Source organism: Choloepus didactylus, chromosome 17 (genome assembly GCF_015220235.1).
Source record: "Choloepus didactylus isolate mChoDid1 chromosome 17, mChoDid1.pri, whole genome shotgun sequence".
Taxonomy (NCBI): Eukaryota; Metazoa; Chordata; class Mammalia; order Pilosa; family Megalonychidae; genus Choloepus; species Choloepus didactylus.
This window is the reverse complement of record NC_051323.1, coordinates 22,573,077-22,595,974: the sequence shown is the minus strand read 5'-3', so window position 1 is coordinate 22,595,974 and position 22,898 is coordinate 22,573,077. Positions and strand designations below refer to the sequence as shown.

Genomic DNA, 22,898 nt, shown 5'->3' with positions numbered 1-22,898 from the left:
AGTGAGGGGACACATGTGAAAGCACCCAGCCCAGCACACAGCAGCATGGAATATATTCACCCATTCAACAAATACTGAGTACCAGATACTGCCCTAAGGACAGGGCAGACAGCAGTGAGCAAACCCAACAATACATAGAGCTGGCATCCCACTGGGCAGAGGCAGATGATAAGCAAATAACCGTGGACTATGCCAGGGAGTGATAAGGACAGTATTAGTTTCCTCTGGCTGCTGTAACAAATGACCACAAACTAGTGGCTTGAAATAACAGACACCTATTATGTCACAGTTCTAGAGTTCAGAAACCCAAAATGGGTCTCACTGTGCTAAAATTGTGGTGCCAGCAGGGCTGCATCCCTTCTGGAGGTTTTAGGAGGAAATCTGTTTCCTCGTCTTTTCGAGAGCATTCCTTGGCTTATGGGCCCCTTCCATCTCCAAAGCTGGCAATAGTGGGTTGAGTTCTTCTCACCTCGAGTCTCTCTGACTCTGCTTCTGCTGCCACGTTTCTTCTTTGGCTCTGACCCTCTTTCCCTCTTAGAAGGACCCTTGTGATTAGATTGGGAACACCCAGACAACCTAGTATCATCTCCCCATCTCAAGATCCTTAATTTGATCACATTTGCAAAGCCCCTTTTGTCAGATAAGGTAACATATTTATAGGTTCTGAGGAAAAAGACATGGACAACTTCTTTTGGGGATGGGGGGAGCGGGGTGGGGGAGTGGCATTTATTCTCTCTGCCACAAAGACTATGAAGAAAAATAAGACAAAAGTGACTTCTACCTATTGAGAATCATGCCCCAGTGTTAATACTAAGAGAACTGATAAATGCTTGTCTTTTCTCTTTGAGTCTGTAGTGGCAGAAACCAGCCTCCAATTAGCATGTCAAGGGAACTAGACCCCCTTTATCATCTAACATAAAAACCTCCACTCTCACAGATTCACTCTTGTTGGCTTTAGCCAACTAGCTACAATCCCAAATTTCCGTGATTTTTGATAAAGTGTCACTTTGCTAAAGCACAAAATATGTGTGGAGATGCTGGGTTCCTGAGCAAGGTGTAGCTGGTGAGTGAACCTGGTAGACAGCCAGGGACCTGAATCCCAGAGGCCTTTCATTGGCCATGCCCTGTTGACACTTCTATTTGGCACACGTTTCCTGAAATTCCCTTCATTGTTGTCGTGTCTGGATTCTGGACACCAAGTGGGAGAAAAGGACATTAGTGGAAGTTGAAAAGATTAATTTGTGGAGTGTGAATGTGCCCAGAAGTATGATAAGTGTAAAAGCCAAGAGCCTGAATGCACGTCTCCTCTTTCCAAATTTGGGGCCACACTGAGGTCTCGGGGTGAACCCTTCATGAAGGTTGAGTGTCCTCTGCTATGTCTCTCTCCCCTCCTGCTACGCATCGTGACCCCAGGGGTGGAGTCAACGTGCCAGGCGGTTCCACCCGCCTGGAGAAGCCTGGAAGGTCCCTGGGCTTGTGCTGCCCACGGGCCCGGTTTCATGTGTAACCTGGATGCCTTTGTTTTATTTCAGGGAAAACTCGATGCCTTATGGGTCCTACTAAGAAAAGGATACGATCGTGTGTCCGTGATGCGTCCACAGCCAGGAGACACGGTAGGATTTGTTAATGGCGTCACACACACAAACACAAATATTCTTTCTCTCTCTCCCATTGTTAGGCAGAGCTAGAATAACTCCATATGTACAAACCCAGCTATTATTCCAAGGTGACAAAGAAGATAACAATTTTCAAAATCCTAGTTTTTACAGGACTTTGCATTTTGGCTTGCTTTTCTGCAGAGGATTTTGACAGAAATATGTTGAGCTTAACTCTCTGGGACTTGAGCTTTTTAATTTATAGGTAAAGTGAATGAATAAAGTGGGGCTGGCTCTAATTTTGAGCCATCTCAGGAGAGAGGCCTGCTGGTCCTCAGCCACACTGGCCATGGAGAGGAACAGAGAACCAGAGCCACAAGGATGGGCTGAAGAAATAAAAGTGCCACAGGACTCTCCCAGCGTGTTCCAGCAGGTGTCGAGTCCACACGGTCAGCACCTTAAGGCGATTGTCAGTCTGGTGAGGGTTTGCCCAGAAACTGGCAGGGCCAAGCTTGGAACGTCTTGAACAACGAGGGGTTAGAGATGGTGGCACCAGGAGAGACCTTAGAAACCATCTAGCTTGTGTCTTCAATGAGGAAATGGAGGCCAAGTCAAATAACTTGTTCTGGTTCAGATAGTAAATAACAAAGCTGAAAACAACCTCAATTCTGCTGAAATCAAACCTATTGCTCTTCTTCTTATAAAAGCTAGTCTCTCTTCCATAAGTTTTACAGAGTAAAGCCTGGGACCAAATTCCCCGTCAGCTATCAGCAAACTGCCTCTGCCATCTGCTTCTCCGGGAATCAGGCACATTAACCCAAAGGCAAATTACAGGTGTCTAATTTAGAACGCCTTTCAGATCAGGCAGACTCAGGTTTGAATCTCATCCTTACCACTTCCTTCCTGGCTGGAAAACTTCAGGCAAGTCACCTAATCTCTCTCAACCTCATCTTTATAAATAAATGATGATGACCACTTCATAATGTGACTGATTGGAGAAATGTAAAGTAATGTTTGTAAAGCATTGGGCCCAGTATTTGACACACAGTAGCTCTCAACCAGTGGCAAATATTATTATGATTATATACTCTGTGTTTTTGTACTGTATGCAGATGGGTGATGTAAAAATTCTAACCGTATTGCAGTTGATGTACATTAGATATACCCATATGTGGTGGCTTGGAGTTATGTACCCCCAGAAGAATGTATTCTTAATCTTAATCCATCCCTTTGGGTGTGAACGCACTGTAAGTAGGACCTCTTGATGAGGTTGCTTCAGTTAAGGGGTGGCCCAGCTGAACCAGGATGGGTCTTCCTCCCATTACTGAAGGCCTTACAGGAAGGCCACAGAGACAGGAGCGTGAGGAAGCAGCCCAAAGCCAAAAATCAAGGGAACCCAGAGGAGAAAGAAGACATCACCATGTGCATTGCCATGTGGCAGGAAAGGCAGAAGTTACCGACCCTAGGAGGAAGCAAGCCTTCCTGTTGTTAAGCCAACCTGATGCATATATTTGTTTTAGCAGGTGGGAAACTAAAACTCCATGCTCTGCCTGCCCTCTCTGGCTTCAACATGGCCCAACTAATGAGACCCTAGAATGGAAGCCGAGGCAGGACCCTGCTCCCCATTCCCTTGGCACCCGGAGCAATGAGTGGTTTATGGCTGAAGGGACTGGGGTCTAAGTTCTGTAGCTCATGTGAGCTACTACCCGACGAGCTGCTCCTGTCCAAGTCGTGGCAGGGGCAACAGGCAACGATGACACGAGACCAGGTCATATAAATGCTGGGTCAGTTTGGCCCTCAGGGCCTATGGAGTTTGTGCTTTTGTCTCTGAAAGTCAACAAGAACAAATTTCTATAGCAAGTTTTAAAGCAAAAACTCTATAGTTAACAGAAATGAGTATAGACCATAAAGTTTGTACTGGGGGAGGTGTTTGGCCTTGTAAGCTATGTATATCTGGTTTCTGTGGAAAAATAAGGAAATTTTTAAGCATGCATGAGACTCATTGAACACCAGGAAAAAAAAATGATAATATACCTAAACCAGGATTCAGCAGTACTATTTTTTTTGACAGAAAATGTGCAAAAGCCCACTTTTTACAGAGCAACTGAAAAACATATCCACTAAAATATGTTAATATTCCATTCACCACTGTCCAGCTTGACAGACACAAGTTCATAAACTGAGTCAACCTGAGAAGGTTAGAAAGAAATATTGTAATTTACAAGCTCTAAGAACCAACACTGTTTGGGGAGGAAGGGGAGGCTGATTGTAAAAATCCAAGAACAATGAATGGAATGAAAACTGATGGAGTGTCCTTCAATGAATCATATCTACATCGAATCTCTTTATTTACAAATTCTGAATGAAAGTTTGTAGTAACATCTTGAAAATGTTCCTTATGTTTTTGGGGAACTGCACTACTACCTTGAACTTTCATTCTCCAATCTCAGAAGGTAATAGATGGGAAGTCCAGGATGTCTAAGACTTAGGACACATTTGAACATATTCTCAGTGCTGCCACATATTATGATGGTGCAATTTTCAAAGGAGCTTTGCTTTATAGAAAGTAAGTATAGAAATCCAGCTAAAATGTTAAGATACCTGGGGGAAATGGATGCAGAGAATTGTGTCCTCATAGTCATGATGACATCCACAAGACATCTCAGTGCATGCAATAAAGTCACTAATTAGGTAGGAGCAGCAACTCAAAGCTGCCTTATGGCCATTCAGGAAAGAATTCCTGGGGTAAGGGAGGACTCCATTGGAGCTTGGTCTGCATGTTTATTCTGTTTTGTTTTCCATAATCTTAGAAGGCTTACTACAGACCTGTATCGCTTGCACGGTGATGACTAAGAATTCCTCAGCCCTGGTTTATGGAGCTCACCACATTTTCCATAAACTCAAAATGACTACATCCAGGCATGTGCTTGTGAACAAGAGTCACAGGTTCTGAGTTTTTCCTTTGAAACAAAAACAAAAATCACCGAATTATATTTTCGGTTGCATTCTCAATTACATCTAACACATGTTGACCTCGCAGAGATATGGCGATGCTTCCTTCTCTGATCCTGACTTCTGCAGCCTCTCCCGAATTAGCCCACCCCAGTCCTGCAGATGAAGACAAGGGTACCGGGCCCACCAACAGAGCCTACAAGGCTGCTGAAAGGGCCGAGAGCCTCCCTCCACCCCTGAGCTGGGGGAAGCAGGAGCCCAGAGACCCCACCCTTGCCTGGGATTGGCGCCCATCTCCTTAGAGCTGCCCAAGCCCAAGGTCAGGGGAAGCATGAATGGGACGACAGCAGGAGATGTGACTGCTTCCTTTCTATCACCTCCAGTCTTCCTTTGTCTGCCTGGGTAGGTTCATGGGCCCCTTTTTTCCTTGGAGCCCACCAGGAAATCCCTGGGCCAACATAAAAGAGAAAGAGCTAGAAGAAACCATTTTAAATAGCAAACCAGCAACATGTCAGATCCTCAAATCTTGAAAGTTTACCCAGCATATTATATCCTTTGTTTCAACCATCCCTCTGTTTCCAGAACATAGCCACTACATGTTCTTTCTAAAATGCAGACCTCAACCTGTTACTCCTCAGTCTCCGGCTTGCAAAGAATAGGAAAAAGTCCCAAATCTTTAGCTTGATCTGGAAAGGCCTGTCTTTCGATTTTATCTGCTCTGCTGCTCACCCTAGGTTCCCCCATCACTCCTAATAGGCTCCAGCCACAGGGAATTGCTCACCATTCCCTGAACACACCAGAAACTTTTGTGCCTCTGGGCCTTTGCATATGCCATCCATTCTGCTTGCAATTCCTTCCCCTTTCTCTCTACCTAGTAAACTGGTAATATTGTTCATTGTCCCCATGGTATCTCTGTAAATATGAGGATTCGCTGGCCAGACTCACACTTTCAAGGGCTCATTACCAAAAAGAGATGAAGCAACACGGTATGGGAATCAGAATCCATGTCATATGAGCATTTCCAGGATGATCCCCAAGGCTTCATGTATATCTGGGTCAAGCTTTGGCTTCAGAAAATTAGCTCACCTTTCAAGGACAGTTGGTTGCCGGAATTTAGAATATTCAACCTGAGAAAGAAGCCTAGAGAGGTTGTGGCAGCTTTTTTACTTGGTCATTACTTGGTTGTCAGCTTTGTGCACCTGATTTCATAATCTATTTTCTATCACTTAACCATCTTCAAGGAATATTCTTTCAATGCCACTACAGCTTCTTGCACAATAATATTTTAATGGGCTGTGTTATATTCCGTTGTATATCTGTGCTATAAATATTTCTGCCTGTCTTGTCTTTTGATATTTATTTCCAAGTATTTATGATTCCAAACAAAACTGCAATAAATATCCTTGGTACCAAATCATTGTGCACTTTCATGAAGATCTCCTTAGGATAGCTATCCAGCTGCTACTAGATCAAATGGCATGCAAAATTTTAAAGCCTTGGTACACATGGAAAATTTGTATCAACTATGAAAGATTGTACAAATCAACCCTCTTGTAAGCATCTATAAAGAGCTCTTCTCCCCAGATGCTCACCAACATTATTAAACTTAACTATTCTGTTCATGCTAATTTAATTTGCATTCTTTATGATTGGAGAGACTGAACAATTTTTCAACTGTTTATTTTCTGTCTTGCCAATTACCTGTCCACATCATTGGCCCATTTTTCTATTGGATGTTTTAGTATTGATGTGGTCATTTTCTTAACTCATCTTCATGTGCCTACTAGTTTCAAACACAATGTTTCTTCAGAGATCAGAATTCATCTAATCTAGTGACTTTCACCTGGTGGCACATTTTAATCGATGTGGTTGCTACAAAGCACTGAGGCCTGTGTCCCACCCCAGTGGCTCTACTTTACTTGGCCAGGAATGAGGTCTGGACATTGGAATTTTAAAAGCTCCTCAGGTGAATCTAATGTGTAGTCGGGACTGAGAACCATTGATCTTGTCCAATTCCCTATTTTCCATCCAGGGCAACGTTTTCTCTATTCTTCTCAGAACAGTTTGAAACCAACTCTCCACCCTTCTTCGAAAAACTCTTAAGAGTTTCATAGGCCTAAGGGAAATGGGTGATTACCATCTTCAGCTGCTTTCAACAGTCCCTCTCCTACCAGGAATATGACTAATGTAGATTCTGGCTGCTATATTATTGTTATTTCTTAGGTAAAGAGGATAGAAAAGAGAAAAATATAACTCTGCTTCCTGTGTCTTTTCTGGATGGAACTCAGTAAAAATATCAGCAGCCTAAGCCTCCCCAGTCGTTTTCACCCCAGCTTGAGCCCCCTCCTCACATGCTCCTGGAGGAGCCCACTGGGGTTGGATGTCTTCTTTGTTTTCCTTGCCTTGGTTTCTCTCAGCTCTGGCATCGGGAGCCTGGTACTTTCCATTATTATCAGCCAGAACAAAATACTAAGGCACCCTCCAAGCTTGTTTTGCAAGGCCGGGCCTCCTTGCCATCAGAAGAGACCTGAGGAAACACTCATAAAAATGCACATAAACAACGTTTGAAACTCATTGAAGCACCAGCCCCAGAGGTTGTGAAATCCTGTCCCAGAGCCCCAGCCCAGGGCTGCGTACTGCACAGCTGTTTCCAATAAAGAATGAGGCTGGTCACATGGGTGCCCGGGTCACCCTACTGTCCCAGAGGCCGGGATGGTCTGAGGGGAGAGAACATGACACAAGTGAGGTAGCCTCAGCCTGGTACTTCCAAAGCAGAGGAGCCTCCTGTAACAGCAGACCTCAGAGAAAACAGACTTCTCCCTCCTTCATGTTTCCTGCATTCCCTCTTTCTTTCTCCATTCTTTATTTTTCCCCTCACTGCCAATTTCTAAAGCCTGTCACAGCAGCCTCCCTTGAAGCACTGTTTCATCAAACATCTACTGAGCTCCATTAAGAGTCTGCCATTGGGCTGTCCACTGTGGATACCAATTAGAATAGGAGACAGTTCCGGCTACCTGGAGTTCGGTGTATGATTTGGAAGAGAAAGGAGGGCTGAGTGGTGAATTCACTGCAGACAGTTACAGAAGCACAAACCCCATTTGGGGGTAATTATCATCTCCATTTTACAGAGTAAAAACTTAAGCAGAAGGACAGTTGGTAACTTTCCCAAGGACACACAGCTGGTAAGGGGCAGAGTTGGAGCTCGAATCCAGGGCTATCAGACTTGAAAGTCCACAGTGGGCATCCCTTACTTCCTCCATGCTTTCACCAGATGCCCATTGGGCACTTGTTTTAGTTTCCTGGCTGTTGAAGCTACAATACCATGCAATGGGTTGGTTTAAACAATGGGAATTTTTTGGCTCATGGTATTGAAGCTAGAAGTCCAAAATCAAGTTGTCACCAAGGTGATGCTTTGTCCCAAAGACTGTGGCATTCTGGGGCTGGCTGCCAGCAATCCTTGGTCCTTGGCTTTTCTGTCACATGGCATTGCAGACTATCCAGGCTTCTGCGTTCCTTGACATTCAGCTTCTGAATGTTCCCTGTGTCTTTCTCACTCTCTGTGACTTTCCCTATAAGGCCTTCAGTAATAGGATTAAGATCCATCCTGATTCTGCTGGGCCACACTTTAACTGAAATAACTTCATCTAAAGGTCCCATTTAAAAATGTTCACATGCACAGGAATGGATTAAGATTAAGAACATGTTCTTTCTGGGATACATAGCTCCAAACCACCACAGGCACATTCTTGAGCCAAGCTGGATATTTAATGATGAGTAAACCCTGTCCCTGCCCTCAAGGAGCTTATGGTTTAGTGGGAGGAACAAACAAGCAAGTCCCCAAGCAGTTTGTGGTGTGAAAGACTCTGTGATGGAGCTGAGTTCTTGAGTTTGGGGGAAGGGCACCCAGAAAGGGCATCTCATCAGCCTTGGAGTCAAAAAGGGCCTCCAAGAAGAAGAGATGTATAAACCTGAGTCCAGAAGGAGAGATGTAGGAGAAGGATGTTCCAGTGAGAAGGAAGCTTGATCAAAGCTCTGGAGATGAAAGACTGTGGCTGTTCAGGAAGACACAAGGAGCAGGGTATGGTTGGGTAAGCACGTGAGGGAGTAAGGGGAGGGAGACAGGAGGAAGGGAAGTGTGGGGTGCTGGTCATGGGACGCTTGTCTGCCCAGCCAAGGAGTTTACATGTCTGTATAAAGAAATGGACTTTCCTATTTGAACTGCGTGTTTGGTGAAACAACAGATCCAACTATCATAAATTTCTTACACACTTCCAAACAACTTGGTGAAAACCAGTAACTTGGGCAAGTCCCAGCTTCTATAGTATACACTCCTAACCAGTTTTCATCTGAATTTACTTGATAGCATCTCTAGTAGAACTCCTTTGTTCTGACAGTACTGGTTGTCAAAAATAAAACAAACAGAGCAAACTCAGGAGCGGGAAATGTTTATTCATTCCATTAGGTATGATCATGATCAGCAAATGGTTGCCGAGGTTCACGAAGGGCTCTGTGGGAAAGCAGACAAGCATGAGGCAAGGGCCTGGCCTTAAAGAATGCACAGACTGGTTGAGGAGAGAGAGCAGCTAGGGCTCAAGGTAGTTCCTTGGACAGATTCAGGAGGAAAGAACCAAAAGCAACAGAAGGGGCGATCGCTGGTGGCTGGGAGAATGGGAGGTCTCCTCAGGGGCTGGGAGGACTTAGGTTGGGCTTTGGAGGGTAAGTTGCTTGTTAGTCCAGCAGAGAAAATGTAGGAGACCTGATGCAAAAAAACTCCAGAGTCAGAAGACAGCCCACAGTGCCCATGAAAAACAGGGAGCATCGAGGAGACTTCTCTGGCTGGAGTGGAGGGTGTAAGTGGTGTCCCATTGGGAAGAAAGGCAAATATGGGAGAGATGTCACCATCCTGATCATCTGACTTAAAAAATGTGGACTTAACTCTGTAAGCGCTGGGAGCTAATCATCACCTGAGATGAAGATTCATCTGAGATGAATATAATAGTGCCAAATTGTATTGCATTTCAAGGAATTTAATCTGGTATAAAGTTTCCCAAATGTTTTGCAGAGCTCTAGTTTGACTAGATATTAATAGGAGTTTTGCCCTCCAAAAAAATTATTTTTAACATATATATTAAATTTGACTACATCTTGTCTTGCAGAACAGCTAGGTTAAAGCTGTCCTTCCAAAGTTCAAGAAAGATGGCTCTAATGTATTGGGAACTGGCTAATAGACTATTACAATACTCTAAGCATAGATCATGAGGATTGATTTTAAACGTAACAGAGAAAGAAAAGGAATAGATGAAGGTAGCACCATCTGAAACTGGTTGCAGCATCATATGGTGAAAGAAGGTGATAATTTTAGCATCAACAGAATGAGTTCAAATCCCAGTGCTGCCCTGTAGCCTTAGCTAGATTACCTAGCTTCATAGAGTTTCAATTTCCTCATCCATAGAATGGTCTAATAGTTGCTGTTGTTGGAATTAAATAAAATGGCAATTGTAAATAATTAAAATAGATGCAAGTCTACTTTCTTCCTTTTCTTCTCCCTAAAAACTGCAATTGAATTCCAGGAATTTTAGTGACATCTCAACATGTATAAAAATCCTTTTTCTCAGAATGATTCCTTTATGCTTATATCAGCAATGACTAATAGAATCAAGTTATCTACAAATTGAAGTCTTTAAGTGAAGTCAGACTTCCTTTGCAGGCTTCAGCTTTATTTTGGCTTTTTACTTTGAGTAAACTGGGGTCTTCAAAATTTCTGTCAGTTGTCTGACACCAGGCTGTAGCAGATCTGGAGAGAAAACTCAATCTGCTGACCTGTGGCTCTTAACCTTTTATAAACTTTTGTAAGCAGTAGAATATTTAAGAAAGGGCGGGGGGGGGGGGTGCATATTATAGGAAATGTTCCTAGAGGGTGTGATTTATTTTGGCCCAGCATGTTCCCTGGATGTTTGAATGCTCATTCAGTTCTCACTCTTGGAAATCTTTCCTTCATTGTCTCATTGGAGAAGGACATGAGTACTCAGAATTCTTGGCTTACTTTCCTGAATTTAAAAAAAAAAATTTTTTTCAAGACACTCTGTCCACAGCAAAAACCAAACTATACCCAAAACCTGCAAAGTTAGCTATTTTCAGAGATGACAAGCCCAAAGTTGATGCTGCAAAATATACTATCTTCAGATGTTTTTTGCATCAACTTCCTTCCCCTACAGTAGGAGGTCTCTCTAGGTAAATAAATGTGAAGGCAATTGTTGTGGTTGTGGGCTTTCCTTGCTCGCTCTCTCTCCCTCTCTCTCTCTCTCTCTCTCTCTCTCTCTCTCTCTCTCTCCTCTAATGCCCCACAAAGTTACCCTCCTTTTCCACAGCACACACAGCATACACTCACATACATCATCATCACCATGATCATCATCATCATCATCATCAATTTGTGGTGTCTCTTAGAACTTTCAACTTTGAATTGCCTCATCTCCCAAACAGCTGCAGCCACAGGTCAAGTTCTGGAATCAAGTTGCCAAGAGCTAATGGGGGAGAAGTCAATGCTAGAGGCTAACAAGACAGGGCTAACAAGACAACCCTGCTCAAAGCCTTTGAACTCATTTTTTCCTTTCAAACAGAACCAGGACTGAGGGAGGTAGGCTTAGCTGCAGGATCAAAATTTCACCCAAGAGGATGACATTTTAGGAAATTCGCTACTTTGTTCAAACGTGATGTTTGTATCTATCTACTTGGCTTCTGTGGGCCTGGTGGTCCATCTGAGGGCACTTGGAAAGGTCATCTGTGAGGACATTCTATGACTCGGTGATGGATCTCAACTGAGAATCATTATAATCCTAACTGACCGGGAATTCTGCTCTGGCCTGAAAGTGATGGATTGAATCATAAATGGCAAAATTTGAAGTAGAAGATACCTAAGCAGGGTGCCCAGCCCTGGTTCTTCTCTGTGACCTTCTGGAATTCACAGGGTGGGGAGAGCCAATCTGCTGTAGAACAAACACCTGCACATACACTCATCTCCTCTCTGCATCTTCATGACACCCCTGCCTCAGTCTGACCCTCAGTATCAAGAATGTATGGGGGATTCCTGACAATCTCTGTCCCTTCATTTTAGACGTAAGGAAATTGAGGTCCAGAGAGGTGGTAGAGAGACCTCCAGCACTCCCACATGCATTGTCTCATTTGCTCCCCACCATTCTCCTTCTTTATCCCTTTCCCCTTTTGCATATAAGGAAGCTGAGGCTCAGAGAAGGGCCCTGCTATGTTGAGTTACAAAAGGAGTTTGAGAAAGTGGCATGACTGGGGTCCACCAGCCCTGTGCTCCCTGGCTCTTCTTGAGTGCTCACCCCAGGCAAGAAAAGGAGGGTGGGAGTTGCAACTGGGGCTTCAAGTCTAGAGGAGAAGATAGGACCAAACCCAAACCAGCATGCTTTGGAAGGCAGAGCTAGTCCCTAGCACCCAATCACCTCCTTCTCTGCCCTCCTTTCTTCTCCCACCAGCCAACACCTTTCCATTTTTGCACCTCGCTCAGGATGACTTCACTTCTGATGCCTCATACAGGCCTGCTCTCCTGCCCCAAGGGTTGTGCTCCCAGGTTATCCCCTGTTGTTTTGTTCTCCCTGATTCCACCTCTCCTTGCCTTCCCCTTTCCACCAACACAGTGCCTCGGGCAGAGGACACCCCTCCATGCAACAAATAGGTCTGGAGCTCCTTCTCTACAGCAGGCACCAGGCAAGAGAGTGGGGAATTAGCGTGAACAAGGCAAGGCCCCTACTCTTGTGGAACGTACTCTGGAATAGTGAGAAAAGATCATTAGATTACAACTGGATGTGAGGAGTGGTAGCGGTAGTTCGGGGCTCTATGGGAGCACACAGCAAGGATATTGAACCCAGGCTAGAGGTTCAGGGAAGACTTCCAAAAGGCCGAGACGATTTGGCTGAGACCTGAAGAAGAGCTCTCCTGGTGAAGTAAGGGGAAGGCTTTCTGGTGGAGGGAACGGTCTAAGGGCCCAGATGGGAGCACGACTAGCATGTCAGAGGAACCAAAAGAGGAGGCGCCGGACAGTGGAGGAAGGGAAGGGGAAGCAGCCACACCACACCTCCTGGCTCTGCCTGCTCCATTTTTTTGTCTACCCAAATTCTTCTGGTCCTTACTCGGCTGAGCCCCACTTCCTCCAACACCCTGCTCCAGCCCCAGTTCGTCATGGGGCTTGCGGCTAGTGCCACAAAGTCTAGCGTATCATTACACCATTTTAATTTTATCATTACTGACTTTTCACTCCCAAAATAAGCTGTAAGTGATTTCAGAGCAGGGACCACAGCTCATATTTTTTTCATTTGCCTTCACATTACTGACGACATAGCTCAATCCGTTTCCTTGTCCCAAGGACTGTGATGTTTTCTGCAATCCCTCAAGTGTGTCAAGCTATGTGCAAACTTTTACAATGTTCCTTTCCGAGGCAACTGCATTTTTGTAATGGGCAAAGGGACTTCTGAATAAACCCTCTGCCTTTTAATAAGGAGAAAGAGTTTACATTGTCTTCTGGAGGCATTTAGCAATAAAATGAGACTGTTCAGGGGTTATCAAAACACTAAACTATCATTAGAAGTGCAATTCATACTTTCTGTCATTGTCATTTGTTAATAATACCTGTTTGGCTTTTTTAAAAGATTTTTATTTGAAAATAGAACATATAATTAAAACAAAACAAAACGAAACCTCTCCAAGCTCTTATTAGTCTCACTTCACAAATTCATTTTTATGACATTTGTTTAATGTTTAGTGTTTTCCCATTTTTTCTTTCTGGTTAAACCCATAAACAGTAAAATCATGTTCAGAATCCCCAGTGATGACGAAGTTAGCTTTTGGGTGCCCACTCCTCCAGCCTCCAGCACCTCTGTCTGTGTCTGTCTGTCTGTCCAACAACCAGAGTGGGCAGCCCTCCTGAGTGTTGTGGGCCTAGCGGCTGACACCCAGGTGTTAGCATTGTTCAATTTAAATGGGAACAAATCTTGTGTAAGTTCTTCCAAATACTCTCCTGTTTACTAAAGATGAATTGTAATGAGAAACTCTAAATGTCACAGTCTGGAAAATTGGACGTAATAACAGACAACCATTCCCCTTAGAGTTATAACTGGTAAAAGTGGACCCAATGGAAAGTCCACTGTGGAAGCATTCCTGTTGCCATACAAGCCTAAAAGTGTTCCCCTTCTCTCTTTCCAAGGAAAGTAGTTCTGGCCAAGCAAGGTTAGGTTTCTTAGGCACAGGGGAAGGGAGAAATGGAAGGGAGGTGGGCTTTTTTCCCTTTGGTGATAGGAGCAAGCTTATCGGAGTCTATTATGAGGCCGTTACCTCCATGCTCCACCATGTCCATAGCCCTGGGGGATGTCATGGGGACCTCTAGAGATGCCCAAGTCACCTGCAGAAGCAGGACCACCTTCTGTGCTTGTAAACAGTAAGCAGCCCCCACCAAGAATAAGCACATGTGAACTCGTCACAGCCCAGGGTCCAAGCTGCACCCGATCAGCCACGCTAGCTTAGTTTTGCCACTGGATCTTCTGCTGCTGGACTTAGAGTTGTAAATGTTTGTTATTGGATCAAAACACAACCTCCCTGCAAAAACCAGACCTAGGAGCTAATTAGTATCTAGCCAACAACACACATGTCCACACCCCGCATCATGCCACTCAAAAGCATCACTGATTTAAACAGGCCAAACAGTCCATTTGAAAACTCTGGTTTCATTCTTCAAGGTTGTCCAGATTTCTGTAGACCCCAGCTTTGCAGTGAATGTTCTGACCCTCGGATCATCACCCACAGACAGGCTTGGCGCTCATCCTTTATAAAACTCATTCTCCATATCCATAAAGTCCAAGCATAGGCTGATTTATGCCCCAAAGCATCAAAAGAACAATAATATTTGGGTAACTTTACTCCTGTAATAATTTCTTGCTCTCTTAAAGCCATTCAGTAGATAACATGTTTAGTTCTAATCCACTTCCACGTTTGACATTTTTTTTAAATGACAACAATTTTGATTTTTGTAATCCTCTAGCTTTGTGTATTAGTTAGGGCACTCTGGGGAAAAAGAACCAACAGAAGATATCTGTAAATATGAGATTTTATAAAAGTGCCTCATGTAACTGCAGGGATGCACAAGTCCAAATTCCATAGGGCAGGCAGCAGTGAAGGTCTTCGATGAACTGCCCAGGAAAGGCTGGCTGGCTGAAGAAGAAATGAAAGTTCTCTCCCTTCTCCCTTAGAAGTCTTCAACTAACTGGATTATATCCAGCTGATTGAATTCTCTCATTGCAGAAGACACGCCCTTCCTTGATGTAATCAGCCACAGGTGCAGTCAGTTGACTAATGGTTTAATAAACCAACCTTCTGGTCTATTAACCGGCCACAAATGTCCTCGCAGTAATGGTTAGGCCAGTGCTTGCTTGACGAGACACCTGGACACCATCACCTGGCCAAGTTGACACATGAACCTAACCATCACACTTTGTAAACCCTGGCATAAATTGTCCCACCCTGAGGAAACCCAGTTTCTCATAAATCTTCTCCAGAAGCACCAGGTCCAAAACTGTAGGACCCCAGAGCTTAATAGGGTGAGCTAGAGGAAGACAACAAGATTTTATTTTAAATTTGTACTCTTCCTAACTATTGCTTCCAAAAGATGATGATGATGATGACGAAGATGAGTCATAGATAGATGGATAGATGAGCTAGATATATGATTGAAAGATAGATGGATGATAGATTAGATAGATAGATAGATATAGATAGATACATAGATGGATAGATACATAGATAGAGAAAAGCACAGCTTCAAATAAAGTTTTCCATGTCTTAATAGAGTCTATGGAGTTTCAAGGGATAAAAGAATTTCCATTACAGAATTTATTATTAAAGTCTTAAATGAATTTTAGGCTCTTCACTGGCCACTGGAAGAGCCAACCAGGACTTTTCCTCTGTGTACAATAACATGAAACAACTTGGTGGGATTACGTGAGGAGTCACTGTTTAAAAAGTTATTTGTGACCTCCCTTCTAGCCCTCACGAGTAACAGATGTTTTTCTATCGTGAGTACCCCCAGAGTAAGGTCTCCAGCTGCACTGTCCAAGAGGGACATCATTACAAGGAAGCAAGGGCTTGCAGCAATTAAAACTTCATTTTAAGTATTTGTACATTTATTGGATTATCTGTTGTACTTTACCTTTGAAACATTCCTGGAAAGGAAGAATTTTCTCCATTTTACTAAAAAGACAAATACCACACAATGGTTGGCTTAAACAACGGGAATGTATAATCTCACAGTTTCAGAGATGGGAAGGCTTGTTTCCTCCTGGGGCTGGTAGCATTCCGGCTGGCTGGCAGTAGTTTGGATTCCTTGGCTTTCCCATCACATGGTGATGTCCTTTCTCTTCCAGTTTCCAGCTGACTTCCAGCTTTTGGCTCCTCCCCTTAGCTTTCTGTTTATAAGGCTTCCAATATTAGGATTAAGACCCATCCTGATTCAGTTGGCTGCACCTTAACTAAAAATAACTTCTTCAAAAGGTCCTATTTATAACAGGTGCATACCCACAGAAATGAGATTGAGATGAAGAGCATGTTTTTTCTGGGGTACATAACTCAATCTACCATAGAAACTGACCTAACCTGAGCATAATAACTAATATTTGCAAAAAGCCTTGTAATATGCAATTATTTTCTAATGCATTTCCTCCAATAACCCTATGGCATAGGTGTTCTTGTTCCCATTTTACAGATAAGGAGGTAAATGGCAGAACTAGCATTTGTTCATTCAACACATGTTTATTTGTTGTGGGGAGCACCAGTGAACATGGAAGTCATGGTCCTATCATGGCGTTTGCACTCAAGGATTCACAACACCCAGTGCCAAGTGCTTTACCAAGAACTAAAATAGGGTGATGGGATCAAACGAGACTGGACACCTAGGCTGGATGGCCAGGAAAGCCCACTCTAAGGAGCTGACATTGAAGGTGAACTCTAACGGCAAGAAGGAGCTGGCTGCATCGAGATCGGGGAAAGGCTGGGAAGAGCTTGGCCTATTGAAGGAACCACGAGGTCAGTGTGTGTGAAGAGCAGTGAGAAGTGAGGGTCAGCAAGGTCAAAACGGAAGGCAAGGGCCATGCCAGGCCGGGCTTGTGAACCAGGGAAAGGCATTGGATTTTACTCTGCTGTAATGGGAAGGCTTCATGGGGTGGAAGGGTTAGTAGAAGAGGGACATGATTTAATTAGCATTGTACAAAGACTGCCCGTGCCGCTGTGGGAAAACAGATTTAAAGGAGGCAGAGTGGACGTCAGGAGATTGTCGCGACAGCCAGGATGAGAGGCCTTGGTGGTGGACTGGCAGGGTTGAGGTGGGAATGGCAAGAAGTGGATGGGGGCTGGACGTCTGTTGGAGATAAAACCAACGAGACTGGATTATAGATGCCTGCCTTCGTTTGCCAGGGCTGCTGTAACAAAGGACCATGCACTGTTTGGCTTAAACAACAGGAATTTATTGTCTCATGGTTTTGGAAGCTAGACGACCACAATCAAGATGTCAGCAGGGTCATGCTTTCTCCAAAATCTGTAGCGTTCTGGTGGCGGCTTGCTGGCAGTCCATAACTCAATCTCTGCCATGTCACGTGGCCTTCCTGCTCCTACTGCCGTGGTGTCCAATTTCCTATGCTTATAAGGACACCAGACACACGTACGTTAAGGCCCACACTGATTCTTTTCAACTGTGCCATAATTATACCTTCAAAGATCCTATTTGCAAATGGGTTCACAGGACCGGGAATGGGGATGGGAGTTAGAACTTGAACATGTCTTTGTGGGGGGCATGAGTCAATCCACAACAATGCCTTAACCCTCTCTTAACCTGACTGTCCCTCCAGCCTCCTCCACTCCTCCAGTGTCCTTCACAATGTGTTCTGCCTTGGGAAATCTAATTTTCATTTACCCAGGAGTGACCTCCCAGTAAGGCTCAAAAGCAAAATGAAACTCTTGTGGATTGTCATTGTTCAATCGCTCCATTGTTTTGCTTCATAATTCATTCTCCTGCCTAGCTGTAGGTCTCTTACTTGTTCATGTTGACCTTTAGAAACACACCCATGATGAATGGTAAGACCTTGCTACATTCCAAAATCACTTTAACGAGAATAAAAGCAAAATGATTCTGTTCTTTCTATTTCATTCCGGAGCTGGCAGGAAGATGAGTGGTCTGCACACTTGTTTATCTTACTACCAACTGGAGACCAAAAACCGCAGAGGAATGCAATGTCATATATGCCAATCAACCGAAAATGTACCAAGCACGCCACCCTGGGGCACAGATGGGGTAGGCACTACTGACTGCAGGGCAGAGGGGATGGAGGAGGAAAGTTGTATTTGAGAAGCAGACAAACATCATGAAGTGCTTATTTTTTTACTACGGAGAGTAAGGTGAAGAAGTGAGAGATCCTGGGTGGAGGTGATAAACTTGGAGGCTAAGGTTGTACGAAAAGACTACAGAATGGTGTGACTTAAGCTTTTCCTTAGAGGATGCTCAGGCTTTGGGTAAACAAAGAAAAGCAGGGAGAATATTAGCTCAAAAAGGGTTGTCAGTCAGCAAAAGTTTACAAGTGCATGAATATGTGTATGCAACACCCTCTCTGGCCAGGGAAAACATTTTCTTGGCATGTGCATTGAGCCTCTGGTAATCCCCAAGGGCAGTAAATGCTCTCAGTGCTAAAGAATGAAAACCCACCTTCTTCACCTACCAACACAGCCAGCCGATTCCCAGGAAAACAGAGGCAGCAGGTGTTTGGCATGTCTCTCCGTACACCCCCACCCACCTTTCTCCAACATGAGGGAGTTTTTATTTCCCAGCAATGTACTATACCTCCCACTGAAGCCTTCGCTGGCTCCCCACTGCCTGCCCACACAAAGTGTGTTTTGGCAGACCATTTATTCAATAGCTGCTCATATGTGTCAAATACATTTGGAAAATGCAGCACTTAATGTTAAACAGGTTTTTTTCCCTGCAGGACTTCAGAGAGGCTTTACTAAGCCAATGGGCATTGGGAATATCCAAAGAGGGGATATCGTGTATGGCCTTTCCCAAATATGGAAATTGCTGACCTGCTTCCAAAAAGCATCACTTGGGACTAGTGTTCCATAGAAGACACTTGGGGAACTGCTAGGCTCAGCAGCTCACCCTGCATCATCCTCCATGGCCCATCAGGCCCCTGCTGAACTCTCCACGTGTCCGCCACAGCAGCCTGCCCTCTGAGTCATGGGTTCAGTCGTTGTGCCTCTAGACTTCTTGCTCTCACCATCCCCCAGTCCAAGTTATCCTGCCCCTTTCTCTTCTCTCATTGTAAGTCAACCCTGCTGCCCTTCTCTGGAAAGCCCTCTTGGTCCCCTCTAGGATTTGGAGACACCTTCTGCCTCTGTACTTTCATGACATTGCTTTATGTCATACTCATTTAGCACTTACTAGGCAGTTTCTACCCCTTTATAACTCGAATACCTTGTGCATAGTAGGCGGTCAGGAAATTCTCTGTTGAAAAAGAGGAGAAGCAGAAAGGAGGTAACAAAGAAGCCCAAAGGAACAAGTCAGGGAGGAGGACAGGAAAAAGGAGGTAGAGGAAGGAGAGGAAACCAGGGAAGGGACTGATTCTCACTGGATCTTAGACATGGTACTTTGGGGAGGCAAAGCCCCGGTAAAGCCCTGTTGACTAGTTTGTGGAAAAGAAGATCCATGAGGTTCTCCACGTATGAGAAGGCCAAGGCCACCACCCTGGAGGTGAAGATGGAGCTGGCCCCATGCCACCCCCCAGTGAAGGGCAGTGCCCATTAGAGTGTCGGGTCCAACTGGCAGCTGCAGTGTCTGAGAAAGGGCACAGAATGTGACCCCTTAACCTCACCTGCACTTTACCTTAAGGAAACAGCATGTGTGTGTGTGTGTGTGTGTGTGTGTGTGTGTGTGTGTGTGTATGTATATCTCCATTTTTTGTTATTTTTTTAAACAACATAATACAACATATAGTTAGTACCAAATGTTAAGCAAGATAACTAACAAAGTACAAAGTACGTAACCCTTATAATCACTAAAGCTCCTACCACTGAAGCCAGTGCCTTCCTTTAACACGGGAGGGGTCTGAAGACCCCAGAGGCCTAGCGGCTTGAGCTGGGGCTTAAACCTCAAATTTGGAGCCCAGTGCAAGTGCTTCAAGCTCTGCTTCTCATGATTGGGAGGCCTTGATCTCATTTTCTACCAAATGGCCAATTGCCTTTCTGAGATGGAGACACAAGAAACATTCCCACATCTGCTTCATGGTTCTAACTCACACCCAAAATGGGCACCCCGTTTAAAAGAGCTGTTTACCTAAGTGGACCAGACCTTCATTTTTTCCACCTAAACAAAATAGCACATGTTGTAAACAAGGTTCCATCTTCCGAAAGAGCCCTTTTTTTTTTTTGGTGGGATGTCAATTCATTTCTTTCGACTTAGTTACCTTCTACAAAGACCAGCAATCTTGCCAGAGTTCCACCCTGGAAAAGTTCATCCTATGGAAGCACATCTTGGCAGGTTCACCAGATTCCCTTCTCCAATGCTCTGTTAAATGCTCAGATGTATTTCTTTCGTGCTTATGCATAAATTCCATTTCAGAGTGTCAGGGCAACACCTAAATCAGTCTCCCAAATGTGGTCAGTGGAAAGAGCCCAAACCTGTATGTCACGAGGCCTGGGTTCCCGTCAACATTTCCCCTGACTTTTACAAGTTGCAGCCGATGACCAGCAGCCAGGGGATGTGGGCAGGGCACTGAGCACTGAGCATAATCAGCCAGTACGGGGGCCAGGAGAGGGGTCTTCCCAGCTCTGCAGGTCCCTCCGCTGGCTCCCAGTGCAGCCCAATGTCAAGTGGGGCTCAGCCGGGGCAGGATCGAGCCAGAGTGAGGGCCTCATCGCCCCGCTGTCTCTCAGCCAATCCAGTGCGGGGAAAAGAGCTGATTGTGTGTCGGGAACTGAGCATCTAGAAGAGCCGGTCACATGGAGCATTCCCGGGGCCTGTGAGGAGTCCCCAGAGTTCAGGGAGGCCAGGACTTTCCAGGCCCCAGAGGCTAGACAATTCCTCTGTGGCCAGCTCCCAGGGAACTGGGTTTCTCTCCTTTCAGACCACTGATACCTGGTATCTGGAGCAAGGTGACTTGTGACATGATCAGAATAAACCTTTAGTTTGTGTTTCCCTGCTCCACTTTTAACCCTGATTCATCAGGAGAGCTTTTTCCTCCTGCCTCTACGTAGCAGGCCCCGTAACTTTTCTGCTAACTATTAGATTATAGGCAGGTCTGCCACCAAAAACACACTCCAGATTCAGTTGTTGGAAAGTCCAATCCAAGAGCTTAATCAAAATCTCAAACTTGATCCAGCATTAAATCTTCTTTCCTCCCCCACTGGTCTGGATGCCCCCAGTGACAAGAAGGGATATGGTTGTCCTCTTTTGCTGTCTCTCCACTTTGCTCTTCTCTTCTCCAACTCCCATCCCAGCTTGTAAGCCAATTTCTTACCCCTCCTAAGTAAGGACAGGTGAGGCAAGGTAGGAGAAGTAGATCTTTCTTGAAGCGGGACCATTACAAGCTGACTTTGTGCTCCATGGGCCCAGCAGGTGTTTGATGCTAACCCTTTTCCTCATGAGTACTCTTTGGAGCTTCCTTCTGGATCCTCTCTCTGTTGCAGGTTCCTTGACATGGACAAATGTGTCCTTATTCCCAGTGTTTGCGTGTGGCCACTTCCACAGCCTCTAGGAATCCACCATTCCCCTCCAGCTTCTTGCTGATGAAGTCCCTCTGTCCTACTTGATGGCCCCCTTGGATGGGATCCAAGAAGACCCCATCCTGGATCTCTGTTCCCCATGGCCCAGGCTCACAGGAGACATTCACACCACACTAGGCCAGGCCAATCCCAAGGCAGGTATGTCTACCTGCTGCCGCAGGCTGCTTCGGCTTTCTTAGCGAGAGCTGTGCTCTCCATCTTTGGGTGTCTATTCCTAAAATCTCCAAATAACCCCATGGGAGCACCCCTCACGAGACTTGAAGTGAAGCTGATAGAACCCTTCCCCCTCCCCCCTGGTGGGAGGGTCACTGGAGATTCTTTATAGCACAGCAACAATTCCCTTCAAGAAATACCTTCACAAATCCTTCTCCTAACGCGGACCCCTCTTCTTATCCTTCATCTGGCCAAGCTATCCAAGCATCATGGAACCAGTTTATAGACGTTCACTTGGAAATGTGCATTGGGTGATTAGGCACCTCATTAGAAGTTCTTGTATCTTGGAACCTAGTCAAAATTTTTATTTTTACATTCATTACATACTTATCTCAGCGTTTAGTTACCTATTCATTTAAATATAAGCCCCATGAGGGCATGGACTTCATCTGGTTTTTTCACCACTACATCCCAATTCCTAGAGCAATGCCCAGCATGTAATAGACAGTCAGTGAATAATAATGACTAATTGTTGAATTAATGAATTAATGTTTAAGCAAAGTACCCACTCCCAGATTGAAAACTTTATGAGAGTAAGGGCTGAGATTATTTTACTCAACATTTACCCCCAGTGCTCAGCAGAGTGCTGGCCTATAGTTGGTGCTTAAAACATAGTTTTGAATGAATTAATGAACCTGGGAAAATGGCCACATTTCTCTAAACAGAATTCAGGGAGGCTCCACTGGCCCAAAGCCTCTCTCCAACCCTTCCTCCAATTCTTCACCTGACCACACTGCTTACATTCTATTAGAATTCATCTCATCAGTTTGATTTCTTTAACAATGCAAATATCCCCACTGGGTAAATGGAAGCCATCAGTCATTTATACTTAAGGCAATTTGATACAAGAAGCTATGTGAAGACTAGTTCTGAGGGCCTCAGAAAGTGTTAGGAGGAAGCCTGGGGCACTTACAAGAAAGAAGATAGTGGGCCTAGCAATAGGGGTGGGGGATTTGCCAGGAGACTGATGAATAGGGAATGTACCAGCAGGTAAAGGGGAAATGGAAGGGAGAGAAGCCAATATTGTATAACATTCCCTCCTCCTACACAATTTTTAAGAACTGCTTAGTTTTTAGAGCTAGAAGGAATCTTAAATATCATCAGAGTCTGTGGTTTTCAAGCATTTTTTAGCCAAAAAGAGAAATCTTCCCTTAAGTAAAATCTCACCAAAAAGCCCAATATGAAAAACAGATAAGTGGAGATGATCTTGTTCAAGACAGGTTGGTGGGCCAGGAAACTATCCCCACCCCCACACACACACATAATTTTCCCACAGTAGTCTCTCAACCTTCCCGCCAGAATCCCTAA

At 44.7% G+C, this 22,898-nt stretch overlaps 1 protein-coding gene across 2 annotated transcripts in view; it reads left to right on the top strand.

Moving 5' to 3' along the window:
- Window positions 1-22,898, top strand: part of ANTXR1 (ANTXR cell adhesion molecule 1) — a 235,082-nt gene that overhangs the window by 173,002 nt on the left and 39,182 nt on the right. For both annotated transcript variants that reach the window (XM_037806755.1, XM_037806756.1), the window contains exon 17: window positions 1,533-1,613. In XM_037806755.1, coding sequence (XP_037662683.1) covers window positions 1,533-1,613 — 81 coding nt within the window. The remainder of the gene's footprint in view (window positions 1-1,532; window positions 1,614-22,898) is intronic.